Raw genomic sequence first — 15,258 nt, forward strand, 5'->3', positions numbered from 1 at the left:
AAGCAGATTTTTAAGATTAGATTGTGAATTTGAATTTGATTTTGATTTATATTTCTCACACAAATATCAACCCGACAATACTGTAGCCTTGTTAGAATCTCTTAAGCGAGCTCTAGTTTTGATACCACGCAAAGATAGGCTCATAATATAATTATAAACTATAATAGTATTAGTGAATACGGAAAAATGAAAACACAATCCTCTGCTAATTCTAATCGTATCCATGCAATCTTATTGCACTGTTATTCACAATGAGCAGCTTCATATTTACAATTGAACTTGAAAAGCTTCTAGAATTCTAGAAAATTCTAAAACTAGAACGTTCTTGCTCTTGAACTACTTCTAGACAGCTTCTAGTTGTTTCTCTTCGTCAGAATTCCTCACATTAAAGACAATCTTATATCTAGAAAATATAGAGCATTTGTATGCACATCATTAGCAGGAGAATTAGACAAATTACCGTTGAAATACATCACGAACGACTGAGAGGAAGCAGCAAAATGAAAACACCTCTTCCAAACGAAGAAACGAAAGCAAGGTAACCCCACAGCACAGCAGTAGAGCACCGTAGCATCTGATGATAAATAGTATTACAATTAGAAAAGAGATAACGAAACGTCCTCTTAAGCTACACAAGTAACTTTCCTCGCCTTCTTTCATGATTATCTGTACTCAAAGGTACAAATTATTGACCCAAATTCTCTCCAAAGAGCTGTAATAGTTTTTTCGATTATAAAGAACGAACAAAATGCTTCTCATTTAAATGAATAGCAAAGAACAAGGAGCACAATGTAAACCATTTGTCCATACACTAAGAAACGAATATCGGATCGAAATCTTTTTTTCAGAGCAAAATACACAGCTACGACGAAGAATGGCGTGCAGAGTGCAAGAGAGATCTCGTAACCCAACAGCAATTCATATTTCTTGAAAGCCGCCTTGTCCTTACTTTCCAATTTCTGAAGATTGCGGGGTATTATGACGGCAATGGTGGCAGTCACAAACGTTACTACTGTCCAAAAGATTGAGAGTAGCAAGCTCGCCTCAGAGAAATCGGACAGGCTAGCTATCACTGAGCTCCCAGGATTACGCTCCTGAATCTGTTTTTTAATTAACCAGCCAACAACCACTGTAATTGAAGCAGTGAAGGCCACAGTGTCAGAGAATATGAACAATCTTACAACTTCATCAAATGCCAGCTTGGCAGCACCATAATGCATACTCTCTTTATCATCTTCAATTCCCCCTGGTATTTGAAACATGGCCGCAAATGTGATGGTGGCAATTAGTGATGCCACAACCATGTGTGTATTAGTAGCATCAGAAGTAGTTGTATGAGATTTTGGTGTGAGACTTGATCGAATACCTCCTGCACCTTCCAATTTCTCCGTGATGATGGCGCAGTTGGCGTTGGGTTGAGCTGCTGCGGATGCAATGTCAAGCGCAGTCATGCCTTCACTATTTAAGGCATTTGTATTGTCGCCTCTAAATGGCAGAAGAATTTCCAGTATCTGTACTCAAAACATTACTATTGTTGATCATTACATTTCTAAACATTTGAATAGTCCTCTTAGAATTCAAGATAATTAGCATTCACTCTATTTCTTGTGACAATTTCTTAAGTTGCGCCTACTCGAGCCATGACCAGGCACGAGCAATGGATCAAGCCCAATGTATCATCAAACTCTTAGGTTCTTTGCACATTTGAATAATAATCATACATTCCAATAAGCAACGAACATTATTCAATACTAACATTTGTGAATTTTGCCAATTGACGGAAAAAAAACGCGTTGAAAAATTCATACACAAAACTGCAATTAGCATTCAGGGTATGTTTGGCCGGCGCAAAACAAACCAGAAACTATGAGATCCCGTCCTTAGTCCAGCGTATTAGTCGGTTTGGGATGGGGTCTTATGGAATCGGCTACTTTCAGTGCTGTTGTACATATATTTCAGGAATATTTTAAATCTGATGGTGTTACAACTAAAAAACTTTCAGCAGTGTGGCAGAGATTATTTTGATGAACATTTGAAATTTGTGGTTCCATAAATTTGTAATACAGCTAGTCTTAGAAGTTTGGCTTCTTAAGGAAGTAAGAAAATCTCATAGAATTTTTTTATAGTTCAATTAAATAGAGAAATATGTAATTGTAATAGATTTTTTATTCCATTTTGTGACACAAACTTTCTTTTTTTTGGTATGAATTTATATATTTTTTAAATAATTGTATTAAATTCATGGAACTAATTCTAGTTCTATCATTTTATTATGCTCAATTGTACAGCCCTAAACTATAGAGGCCTTAGGTCACTACTTTCTTGAAGAAGATGCATAATAATCATGCAACAATATTTAAATTCTTAATTAGAAACATGAACTATAACTAAATTGTAACATTTGCACAAATATAATATAATTTGATTAAATATATAAAATTCTAACAAGTTATGTTATTTTATTTATGTTCATTTTACAATTTTAGTGAAGTAAGAAATGGGAGTAATGTTATGGAGAATTATTTAAAATGGTTTATTGACTATTTTATAATTGTATTTAAGACGATAAGATTATTCTTATTAGACATGTTGTTAGATTTGTAATAATTTGGTGGGAAACTAGCAAAGAGAACAATGTTGGAAAAAAGTAATCAATTCATTGTGATAACAATGAACCGAAAAATGATCCAGGGTGTTCATCTAGGATGATCCCAAAATCTCCATAGAACTGGGTGGGGACGCTAGAGAAACATTCTATGGATGGTTACTCTTTGGAGAAAAATATTGAGAAGTAAGGTGCTTCCCTAGGGAAACCTAGGAATAAGGGGGATTCCAATAGTTGTCTTTGAGGAAGGGGAGATCCCTTTACATTCTCAGGGAGGATTTGGGTTGTAGGAGACACCAAAGGTCAAGACCAGGGTCTTAATGGGTCATACTACATTCTCATTCTGGGTTGCCAGGGTTCTGGAGGACCCCTTTCCTTCCTCCACCCCAAAGACTGGACTGTTTCATGTGGAGAGTCTTCCATTGTTGTCCACTCAATGGTTAGAATACCCCTCCCCAAAGGGTACCTTGATGATGTCTTTGCCTTGTGATTAGGATATTGCATCTATGTCTACCCCATTTTTTAAGTAGGAGGATGATAGTGCTGGGATATGAAGCCCAACAACTGTTCCTTCTCGCTCGACTCTTCATATTCATAAAGCTCTTTATAAAGCCTGTGTGCAGCCCATGTAATGTAATCAGATAAGGTATTTCCATAATAAAAATTTCTCTACTCAAGTGTGGACATAGATGAGTTTTTTCGAACCACCATAAATATTGTGTCTTGTGTATTCCTCTTCTTTGTTTATGTTTGATTCTATTTCTTTGCCCATCTATATATTTACAATTGGTATTAGAGCTTGTTTTGCTTGCACAATGATGAAGGAAGAAGATGATGCTGATTTTATCATTAAAGAAATTCTTGAAAATTTAGATTCTGTTGTAGAGGAGATGTTGAAGCAAGTGAGGATGAAGTTGAAGCTAATGAGGACGATGCTGGAGAAAGTGATGATGAAATTGATGAAGTTGGTGCTTATATGACTAAGGAGGAGTATCAAGAAGAAAGATTTATGAAGTTGAAGGAAGAGAATTTCTTACTCATGGACCAACTATAGTTGGAGGTTTTGTGTCGCATAATGAATATTGAAAAAGATAATTTCAAAAAGAGTGGGACTCTTTTGAAGAAATTCTATTTCTAGAAGAAGAGAATACTAGGAACAGTTATTTAGTGGACCTTTATCTTGCAAAAATGTATGAATCATTGAGAGAAAAAGTTTCCTCTTGGTGAAAATCAATCACAAGAAGATTCTGGATGCCTGGCAACTAAAGATCTAAGAAGAACAGGGATTATAGAGCTTAAGAAGGCCAATGAGAGCTGGGAGCTCAAGGCTATGCATGATCCAGAAGCCTTAAGCATGTTAGAGAATAAGAACTCTAATGATTTATTGTTGCCGGTTGCAGGAGTAGAAGCAGGATGGAATGCATTAACTGTAGTCTTCTCTATGAAAGGTGGTGTACAAGAAGGTAAAGGGGTAGAAGATGTTGTGGAAGAAATAATTAGTATAAAAGGTAATATCAATATTGTAGCTATTGCAACTGAGAGAAGAGGCATGTGTATTGGCCAAGAAGAGGGTAAAAAAGCTCAAGTTATTTATGAGTCTATAGAAAAGAATTACTCTACACACGCCATTGGTGTACCGAACACTTCTCTACCTATTGAGAGTCCCCAATGTCATGGAAAAAAAGATTGTGAGGATGTTGGTAAGATACAACCCTCTCAATGTTGTGAAAGGAGGAGATTGAAGGGTGAGAGGGACAATATTGTTCCCCATTTTTATTATGCACACATTGTTGATGATACTGATTTGTAGGACCATCTCCCTCGCAATAATTTAATTAAAACACATTCAAATGTGCAAATAGAGCACTTGTTTGGAGAGGGTCATGATAAAAATTATGTGGGTATGGCATTATTTAATTCTCTAGTTCAAAGTTTGGGATCAAAACATGGTATTTAGGATCATTAGTGTCCATCCAATTTGAATGCTACGAGTTCGCATGATTTAGATTTTGAAGGAGATCATGGAAGACCAATCTTTTCTCAGTGCTCAAATATTGATTGGGATTCTTATACAACAAACTGCGGTGATAAAGAAAAGTCTTCAAGTGCTGCTACTCATGGAAGACTTTTGCTACAGACCAGTGAGGATAACTTTGACCCGTACAAAAATTTAGAGGCCAATATAGTTTGTGGTGTACAACAATAGACAAACACTGTTAGCCCTTCAACACAAAACATCCGAAGTGATTTTCCAATAGATAATGGTGAAATTGCAGATATAAGCAATTTTTATATAGGTGAAATGCTAAACAAATTTCCCTTAAACTTCTTTGTGTGCGATGTTAGAAGAGTAGACAATTTGGAGGACCATATTAATGGTTCATAATATCCTACACAACTTGCAAATAATTTTTCCATGTCAAACAATGAAGAAAGTGCAGTTGATTATGGCCTGGGAGGCCCTTTTACTGGTCATCATGAAGAAAGTACTATCAATTCACCAACTATTCAAGAATGGACAAGGACTTACGACATGGGGGGATTGAAAAAATCTAAGGTAAAAGGTGTATTTATTGAGCATGTGAATGCACTCGCATCAGAATTTGTAGAGAAGGTAAGAATATATACAACACATCATTTGGCTATCCTCCAATGATGGTTGCTTCTTGAATCCCAACTACATATGGAGAGTATGTATGAGTAGCATCCTGTCATAGAGTTAAATGATGTTATGAAGAGACTGAAGGAAATGGTTGGAGGAAAGTTGTTTGGAAAAGTGAATAATGTTTCAAGCTTTTTTTAGGATAGAGAAATATATTATGCACCTATCAAAATTGGAGGCAAAGAGTTTTTTATTCCTATTTAATGTGGAGAAGACTCATCAGGAATGTGTTAGAGAAAAGTCTGGTGGCCTTGAGATCATCTCAAGGCTTCATTCTTCTCTGAACTTCGAATGGCAAGCAGGGATGCTAATACGCATGGGTGTACCAGTTGGACTTTATAGGGGAGTTTGTTGGAATATGTAGCCCAATAGTCACTAACTGTTCATTCTCCCTTGACTCTTCATATTCGTAAAGGTCTTTATAAAGCATATGTGCAGCCCATGTAATGTAATCAGATCGAGTATTTCCATAATAAAAATTTACCTACTCAAGTGTGGATGTAGGCAAGTTTTGTTGAACCATGATAAATGTTGTGTCTTGTGTATTCCTCTTCTTTGTTTATTTTTTATTCCATTTCTTTGCTTTCCTATATATCTACAGATGGGGGGTGGTAGGAACCCATGAAGAAAACTTGAGGACTATCAAAGGCCGATGTGGATGTGCGCTTTGAGACAAGGACTAGTAGGTGACCGACTAGAATGGCAAGGACAAAGGAGACCTCTTGGAACATAGCTCACGGGAGGCAATTCAAAAGATCGAAAAAATTGACAAAATGGAACTTACGCTTTAGAAGATCTAGATGCATGAAATACTAGAACTTTTCCTCCAACAAATCTTAAATCATCAAGACATGTCCAAAAACTGCAGTTTGAAATAATTGCTTTCTAAAGAGACTATCTTCCTTTAAAATATTTAGAATCCACATTGCTTGATCTTGTGAGAAGCAATGGCTATTAGGAATTGGAGGATTGCAATATAAGATGGTCTAAACGATGCCCCAATCTCTAAATGTTGTCCTTTTTATTCAGTATAAGAAAAACTCAAAATTAGTGGTTTCGTTCAAATTTACAAACCTTGAAACAGCTTAATACTACTTATATTTCTTCTGTTTATGCTTACGATCATTAGCTGTTTCCGTACTTTTTTCTCCATTTCACTAAAATCAAGGGACTCGTTTTCATCCTTATTCTTATTATTATGATTTGTTGTTTCCTATTATACCTCTATTAGCAAACCAAATATGTTTTGCAAAATGTGACGAAAACTTACTAAAAATAAGATCTGCGAATTTATTTAATAGATTTATAATTTCAAATACGGTCTGTGAAATTAGTTGATTGTTTGATAATTTCAAATATTACTATCAATGTGTAATAAATCTATTAAACCAATATTTTTAAAAATATTGCTAGCAACTACAACAAGAATTACCTGACGTAATAAGAAACCATATTTTATTTATTATATTAAAACACGACTAAGGACCTAAATTAAAAAGTAAAAAGTCCCAAACCTGTATATTAGCTTCATTTTTGGCTGCAAAATGAAACGATGTATTGCGAGAACGGTCATGATCGCGGCTCACCATTTTCACTGCTTCATCTTCGTCTATTTTTGCGAGTAGACACTTTACCACGTCAAGCTGATCATATTCCACGGCAAAGTGTAGAACAGATTTTTCATCCGAACTGCGGATCTGGACAGAGTCTGGCATTCTGAGCATAAATTCATTAACTATCTCCCAATGGCCTTTCATGGCTGCCACATGAATTGCGCATCTACCGTACTTATCTTTCTTCATCATTGAGTCATTCTGCCACGAAGAATGATCCAGCATCGCCTTCAAGGTTTCAGGGTGTCCTCCTTGCACGGCTGTATGCAGAATCCCATATGGAATATTGGTGGGCGTGTCGTCCAGCAGCGCCACAAATACATCTGCCCCATGTTCGCATTAACCGGTGTCAGTACATTTGATGAATCCAAGAATTTAAAGTTTACTTGAATTTGAACAAATAAAGTGTTAATTTACCCGTGTATCCCCTGTAAGCGGCCTCTTTAAGACATCGTCGAACTTCAAATTGTGTAGGTACATGTTGAAATGACGGGGGGTGTAATAAAAGTTTAACTATTTCCATACGACCGTACTGCGAAGATATAATCAAAGGTGTCTCTCCAAATTTGTTAAGCCCCATTTTCAGTTGATACGATTCGGGGACAACACCCCCTGAGTCTAAATAGTGTTCGATGAAATCTCCAGACTTATTCAGACCGCCGTTAGAACTCTGATTGGCTTTAAGGAATTCTTCGACAACATATGTACTTCCGCATTTAGCAGCTTCATGCAGCGGCGTGTTTCCATCCTCGTTTCGAGCTTTAGCCAAAGAGGGTTTCTCAGCGAGAACCCATTGAACAAGCCGTAGATGGCCTTTCCTTGCAGCGACATGCAGAGGAGTATCTCCTTGGAAAGTACGATCAAGCAGAACATCACCAGATTCCGAAGCGTCATCCAAATTAGAGGGATTCGGATGGCCTCTCGTTACACCAATATCCAGAGCAGAATCAACAGGGATAGTAACACTCTTGACATCATGCTTGTTCCGGCCGTGTACTAATCTTTGAATTGCAGCAACATCACCAGCTTCGGAAGCAAGAAAGAGCTCCCTATTCATCTACTCTTTCGGTAAAGTTCGACAAGAGAATGATAAACAACGAAGCAAAGTTCACCGCAGGATCGCTGGGTCTGACTCAATTATTTTAGAGGAAAGAAGCTCGTACATATTATATAAATAAACATAACAAGTGGGCAGTTGAAAACGAGAGGCGGGAATATCTCAGGACAGCCCTCTCCAGGGCGTACTTCTACCGGTTATCGCTGTAAACTCCCAGTCTGCGTTCACACTGAATATTGGAAAACTAGAGTATACCACGAAGAAGACAACATAAAAATAAAAGCAGCGTCTCCAAAATGTAGGTGTTGGAATAGGAGAGGCTCTACCACCATGTGGGTTGCACGTGAATGATGAAGACCTAAATCATGATTTCAGACATTTCATACAAGCAATCGCAATCGTAGTTTAATGTGCAATAGGTATGTCAAAGATATATTGAAGATCAATTAGGACAAAACAAATAAAGTAGATAGGGGTAGAGAGGGGAAAATGACATTACTCTTTGTGAATATCTCTCTCTGGATTTCTATAATTCTATCATCTACCTCTCTATGAGTACTTACTTCTCTCTAGCCATTTATGTCCCTCTAGCTTTAACTATATCTCTCTATCACTTTTTATCTGTCTCCATCTCTCAACATTAAAATAGAAGACATCCTCATTTGTAAGAGAGAAAAAAAAATCCATCATGATTAAATAGAAACCCTCACATAAGGCACTTCATAATTAGTACATGAAAAAGAATTTAAAAGTGAACCTCACTAGATAATTCATAATATATTTGTTCTCTAACATATTGATCTTAATAATACAAATATCCAAATGATATAATATATTAATAATAATTATCATAATATAAATATAAATATAATTTCAGTCATTACTATTTAATAGAGTAATCACATCTAATAATACGGTATGCTTTACTTTTATAAATATAAAATTTAATCTTAAAATACAACACTAATTTAAGTTCGCCAAGGATTATTGGACAAATGTAGCACATGTATGATAAGTGCTATAGATGCATCATATATCATAAATTATAAATTTATATTTAGATGTCCTCCTTAGGGAATTCACATCCATATCAAACAATAACACTTTTCTTCATGTCGCCACTTGTCATTTTATCAAACAAGGTAAAATAATTCAATCCATAAGTTACTTATCGCACAAAGCAATATGTAATAAGTCCATTGAAAAATAATTATTATAAAAATTATGGGGTGATGCATGATGGGCCGTCTTAAATACTTTTCCTTTGTTATCCATAGTTAGGTGGCAATACAATAATTCAACAATATCATAGTCAAATGTCACAACCAATACCATATTTCAATTCAAATGGTTTGAGTGTGAATGTGAAGGGGTTACGAAGTCATTCAAGGTGTTAGCTATAGTGTCACATGTTATGCCCCATCGAATGTCATGGCCCGTCATTTTTGACATACACAACTTGTCAAAGTTTTTACTACTTGAAATGTGGAGCAATTCTTCACTTATTTATATTATTATGTTGTATAGCTTTTTGTAAAAAAGGTTTGAACATAATAAAATAATAAATATTATTTATTTCAATTTTTAGAAAAGTTTAATATATTAGTTAGAATAGAAGATCTCATTAAAGAATTTTTTATATTTATAGTCATACTATCATCAAAATATTATAAGAAATTAATTTTACACATTACTAAATAAATTTACTATATAAGATAATATATTTAACATATTTAAGATCTCTAAATATCATTTAAAAAATAAATATAGTATAATTTAAGAAGCTTTTCCGAATTTATTTGTATCATGTTATCATCTAAATTTTATTTCTTTATATTGTATATTTGCAATATAAATATGATTTTATTTCATAATAGCATTATAATGCTTTGAATTTTTTAAAAACTTTTCGAACTATAGTTATTCGTCATCTTTATGTGCTCTTGTTCATCTCTTTCTATAACTTTTTAACTCTATCTAGCTCTCTATATCCCTCTAGTTTTAGCTACATCTCTATATCTTTCTCTATCACTTTTTATCCTCTTCCATCTCTTATATCTCTATCTATTTATGTCATTCCCTCCCTCCTCTCTCATTCACCACCATCTCCATTTTTACTCTCTATAATTCCTTATATCCATATCTTTCTCTTCATCTATCTCACAACATTTCTATATGTATGCATAAATTTCTTATCATCTAATTTAGAGATACTAATGGTATGATGGAAACACTAATATCAGACTCCATTACTACCAATTTAGTATTTAGTTTGGAAATTCAAACAATATAGATTTAAAAGTGGACTACAAAACAAAAATGTGTAAATGATGTTGGAATGGGAAAAAATAACGAATAAACTGACCTGTCAAAATGAACTAATATTAATAATCAAAATGAAGATAATGGTTGTCTACATTTAATTGAATTTTTTGAACTAAAAGAGGGGCAGTGGCAACATGCCTGGCTTATCCAACACATTTGAAGCTTTGACTTCAAGTGTGTCATGGAATGTGGGACTCATTAACTGACAAATCATTTCTTTTTCACTTGATGTTTTTCCTTTAATTTTTAACTTCTATGAAGTTTGTCTACCATTATCATATAGATGAAAATTTCCAAAGCAATTTTTTTTATTTCAGTAATTTGTATTATTATATTTATTTTAAATAATGATTTTTTAATAAAGGTAAATTTTTTTTTTTTGAAGTTGTGTTATATTTAGTTAAGAATTATGTTGATATAGAAATTTTAATGAATAAATAAAATTTAAGTAGTAAAAAAAAATTCTATGTAAATTAAAAGTATTTTATATACTAAAATGTATATTCTAATTATTTATTCTAAGTAGCATTTTTTTTTTTATTGAATATCATGTTACATTTGATTTTTTTAAGTATTATATGTTGTTTTTAATAGGTAATCAACTGAAGCTTCGATTAGTTATTATTCATTTATTACTATTGTTAAGATTAACTATTATTATTATGTGTTAATATAAGTAGATTTGAACCCAAGACTTCTCCAATGAGAGGCAATTTACCATTGAGTTGTAGGCTCTTGTCTTTTAGTATTTTATGTTTAATCTGTAATAGTCTAAAATGTAAAATTTTCTTATCTATAATATATAAATGTTTTCAATTATTTAATTTAAAAGTTGCTCACTTTCTTTCTCAAAAATATTTAATGGACATCCAACACTTCACTTAATTTTTGGATAAAATAATTACAAATAATAAATTTGATAAATAATTTTATAGATAATAATATATGATCAATATATGCATTGAAAATAAACTAAAATTATTTTTAAAAATTATATTTCTTAAAAAGGAATCATACAAAATTATAAAAAGAACATAGTCATATTGCAAAATTATTAGATTTTATTTTCCAATAAGAAAATAGAATCATTAATGCATATAATAAACTTTTTAAAAATACTTTATTAAACTTATTTTTCATATACATTATTTTTTATCGTTATTTTTCACATTTTTAACTATTATCTATTTAGAAGTTTATAATTTGGAGAATGATCTAGAATTTATGTTAGATACTATAATACATATATCATTGAGATTAATTTAATAGATTTATCTAACTTATGATTAATGCAAAGTTAAAAAGTGAGAAATAAAGAGAAAAAATCACAAAATTTAAAATAAAATAATTAAATTGAAAAAACTAATTAATGCTAATTGTACTAGAAATGTGAAACAATTAAATTTTTTGAGTATTAGTATAAAATATATTAAATTTTATATAGGTGGTCTTTTTAATCTTACACGAGCTAGGAGTTTAGCCATGTTTGACGATGGCGGAGCCCACATTTTGATGGGCCAAGGAAATCATAGTCTTAGGCCCCGTTTGGTTGGGGAAGATGATTTTTTGGCATAACCAGGTTATCTTATAACCAGGTTTTCGAAAACCTGGTTTTGTGATTTGGAAAGCCAATGGTCCGTTTGGTTGACACGGAAGATGAATATACTGTGGACCCCACAATATTATTAAAAAAACTGTCATAAAATTCAAAACCTGGTTTTAATTTTGAATTCCACCTTTTTGTTGGAAGAAACTTCTTCCAATTTTTGACCAAAATTGGAAGGTGAAATTGAAAACCAGGTTATAATTTTAACCAACCAAACACCAAATTTTTTTTCCAAAACCTGGTTTTGCCTCTGATAACCCGGTTTTGGCCCTCATCTTCCAGCAACCAAACGGGGCCTTATGGAAAACATTACTGAAAAATGACAAATTTGTGTGGCTCATTGACGGCCACCCTTAAACATCAAACTAAGTCGTTCCCTCACTCATGCACACCCTTAAACATGCCAGATCGTTAATTTCTGTGGGAGTTTTCTTATGTGCAGACATAATTATAATTTATAATTTCTGCATCTGTGATTGCTTGCAGGGGTTCGAACAAGGACGCCCAGGTTTGGGAATCTGAGGAGTGGAACTGCAATGGGAAGAGCTCAGACGGGTTTTCGGAATCGCAAGCTGGGGTTTTTTGAGATTACTTGTTGGAAAACACGACCCTTGAGGATTGGCAATCTCCCTGCAGGGAAAACTGTTCTTGAGTGGCTTTTTCTTACGCGGAGGCTTTTTCGTTATCGCCACTGCAGTAGAAGAGACCAATTAGGTGAGATCGACAGCACGCATTCATGGTGCTGATGATCAATGACGAGTAAAGATGAGCAGCCAGAATGTATTGGATGGTCGTCCATCATTTTAAACACTCTCAGCCATTGATGGACACAATCAGCTCCTCCGTTTCATATAGGGGAATGCCTTCGGCATAATAAAAATCATCAAATTCTGCAACAGAAAATATTGCTTATTTATTTATTTTAATAGAAACAACAGAGAAGTTCAGATATATGATCCGTCTTAGAATAATGCTTATTAACAGTGATAAGCAGTTGAACATTTATTGCAATTTCTATTCATCTACTCGTGAGGGGAGATTTCTATATTTTAAGTATTTCTTTTGCAGCTACGATGGAGAAAATCTAGAGTCTTCATTAATTCATCTGTTCATGAGTTTTCTGGAAGGCACGATAAGTGTTCTCCTACCAGAGCTGTACATAAACTTTATTCTAACAATCCGCTTCTTTAACAGGTTTTATTTCTTTTTAATTTATTTATTCTAGTAGAAAAGTATGCAAATTTATCCATGAAATGTCGATTGAATGCAGCAAGAAAGGGGATTCAGAAAAATCTGGGAAGAAACAAATGGTCGGTGCTACAGTAAACTTTGGGACTCTTGCCTCAAATAAACAGTTGAATATTTTATAGGAAGTTCAGATTACTCTGCCAGTAGATCTAATGGCTTACTGTGGTTTGGGATATCCATGCTAAGAGGGAGCAGAATTCCTTCGTGGTTTCCCGTGAGGAAGTTGTGGGACTCAAGTTCTTCAGACATTGATAAATTATAGAGCCTTCCCCTTAGTCAAATCCAAACAGAGGTATTTTGTCTATCTTCGCTGCAATTCCCTTTGAGAGAAGAATAGATATTTCAGAACAATATTTTAGTGTAGATTCTTCTATTGACGAGCAATTCAATATATGAAAACCTACTGTGAATTCCAGGGCAGTTTTGGGCTGAGACGGCTGTATCTTCGCGAATGTTACGGATTGCAAAATCTTTCGGATTTATTAAAAAATTTACATCATTTGGAAGATTTAGATGTTTATATGTCCTTCGAATCAGGAACTGAAAGGACGGCTTTGTCGAAATCACTGGAAAGACTGAGCAAGCTCAAATTTTTTAAGGTTTCTGGACGTGCCAATATATAGAGAACTGATACTGAGCAAGTGTACAGATTCAACTCCTTTGGAGTCTTGCACGACCAACAGCTGCATGAAAAGCCTTGGAGAAATCTTAATTACAGTAGTAGGCTTTTGAAAATTGGTCATTAGTGGAGACATATGCCCCTGCCTTAAACATCTGGAGATTGGAAACAATAACAAACTAATTGAAGTAGACCTAAAGCTTTTAAAGATGCTGGAAAAGCTCATGTTGCTCTACTGTAGTAATTTGAAAACAGTATCAGGTTTTTTTTCTCTAACAAGGCTTCAAGTGTTGAACATTACTGGACCTGATGAGGTAGAGAGTCTAGAAGGTCTTGAAGAGTTGGAAGGTTTGACAAATCTCAAAGTTCAAGCGGCTCGACATGCAGGCGGATTGAATTTCATTTTTGGACTGAAGGTATGACTAATTACATCTTCTGTTTTAAATGTTTGCCCTTTCCAAAATCTTTTATTTCTAAGTTAACTGTTAATGTTGATGAGTTTGACGTTAACTTTTCGAAATGTTTTAGAGACTGCCGTCAGATGATATTATTATAGAACGGAATGCAGTTTATGAACCAGTGTGAAGATTAAATGCAGAATTGTTTGTAGATGTGATCGATTGCGACGCCATCGTTGAGATTCAGAGTAGTAGAGATTATTGTGAGGGGATGAAGGAGATCCGAACTTCATCCACTGCAATCATTGTATGCGTTTTACACATATCGGCAGGACTCGCTTACTTTGTGGAAATTCATACATATTCTGCAGTAGAGAGGATAGTAACAGTTGTAATCAAAGGGTAGCGTAATCTTAAAATGAAGGAGGGAGGAGCGGAAATTCTGAAGGGGTTTATGGCTGCCGTGCATGGAGGCGAAGAAGAGTGGAAAGCGTTGACCTTATTCAAGGGAATTATTTGCCGTCTATATCAGTAAAATTGAAACAATTAACTTTTTTAATTGAAGAATATTTGAACAAGAGTATATCAACCATTCAATATCTATGTACATTTTGAAAGCTTAAATATCATATACCAAGGTTTCATTCTTAATTTTTTTAAATAGATAATGGGTCGAAGTCTAAATTAATAATTATTATTTTTGTAAAGATAATAAGTTGAATTCACATTTCTATACATTTAATTCAATGAAAAAGTCAAATAATTGCTTACAACATGACTTTGTTACTAAACTAAATGTATATTGACATTGTGTAGTTGATAGTCGAGAATTTCTTATTCTTGTTTTGCTTTGCTATTTGAGAGATGTTACTTTTGAATGCCCTATGGGAACCCAACATTTATTAAAAATACGTAACACAACAAATACACATAACTTAGCAGATTACTTAGAAAATGAGTGTTGATATCCTAGGCTCAGATCTTCTATTTATAATTAAAAAAATTATATAGAATATGGAGGTTTAAAAAGTAGATATAACGTTAATGATGGGTAGCAAGAAAAACAACTATGGATGACTATGAGTAGTAACACATGGTTTTAATATTTTTCTGGATGTTTCTTTA

The 15,258-nt window shown here is 33.9% G+C and overlaps 1 protein-coding gene across 1 annotated transcript; it reads right to left on the reverse strand.

Annotated features, from left to right (window-relative positions):
* Positions 1–521: 521 nt before the first annotated feature.
* Positions 522–8,024, reverse strand: LOC149558290 (protein ACCELERATED CELL DEATH 6-like). The gene is made up of 3 exons (XM_089786117.1): positions 7,298–8,024; positions 6,782–7,203; positions 522–1,511 (listed from the first exon to the last, which is right to left on the reverse strand). The coding sequence occupies exons 1-3, from the start codon at positions 7,935–7,937 to the stop codon at positions 756–758; spliced, it is 1,818 nt and encodes a 605-aa protein (XP_089642243.1). The 5' UTR covers positions 7,938–8,024; the 3' UTR covers positions 522–755.
* Between the last annotated feature and the right edge of the window lie 7,234 nt (positions 8,025–15,258).

The sequence above is a fragment of the Cupressus sempervirens genome, chromosome 5 (genome assembly GCF_028749045.1).
Source record: "Cupressus sempervirens isolate cs-2001-9-10 chromosome 5, ASM2874904v1, whole genome shotgun sequence".
In the NCBI taxonomy this organism is placed as follows: domain Eukaryota; kingdom Viridiplantae; phylum Streptophyta; class Pinopsida; order Cupressales; family Cupressaceae; genus Cupressus; species Cupressus sempervirens.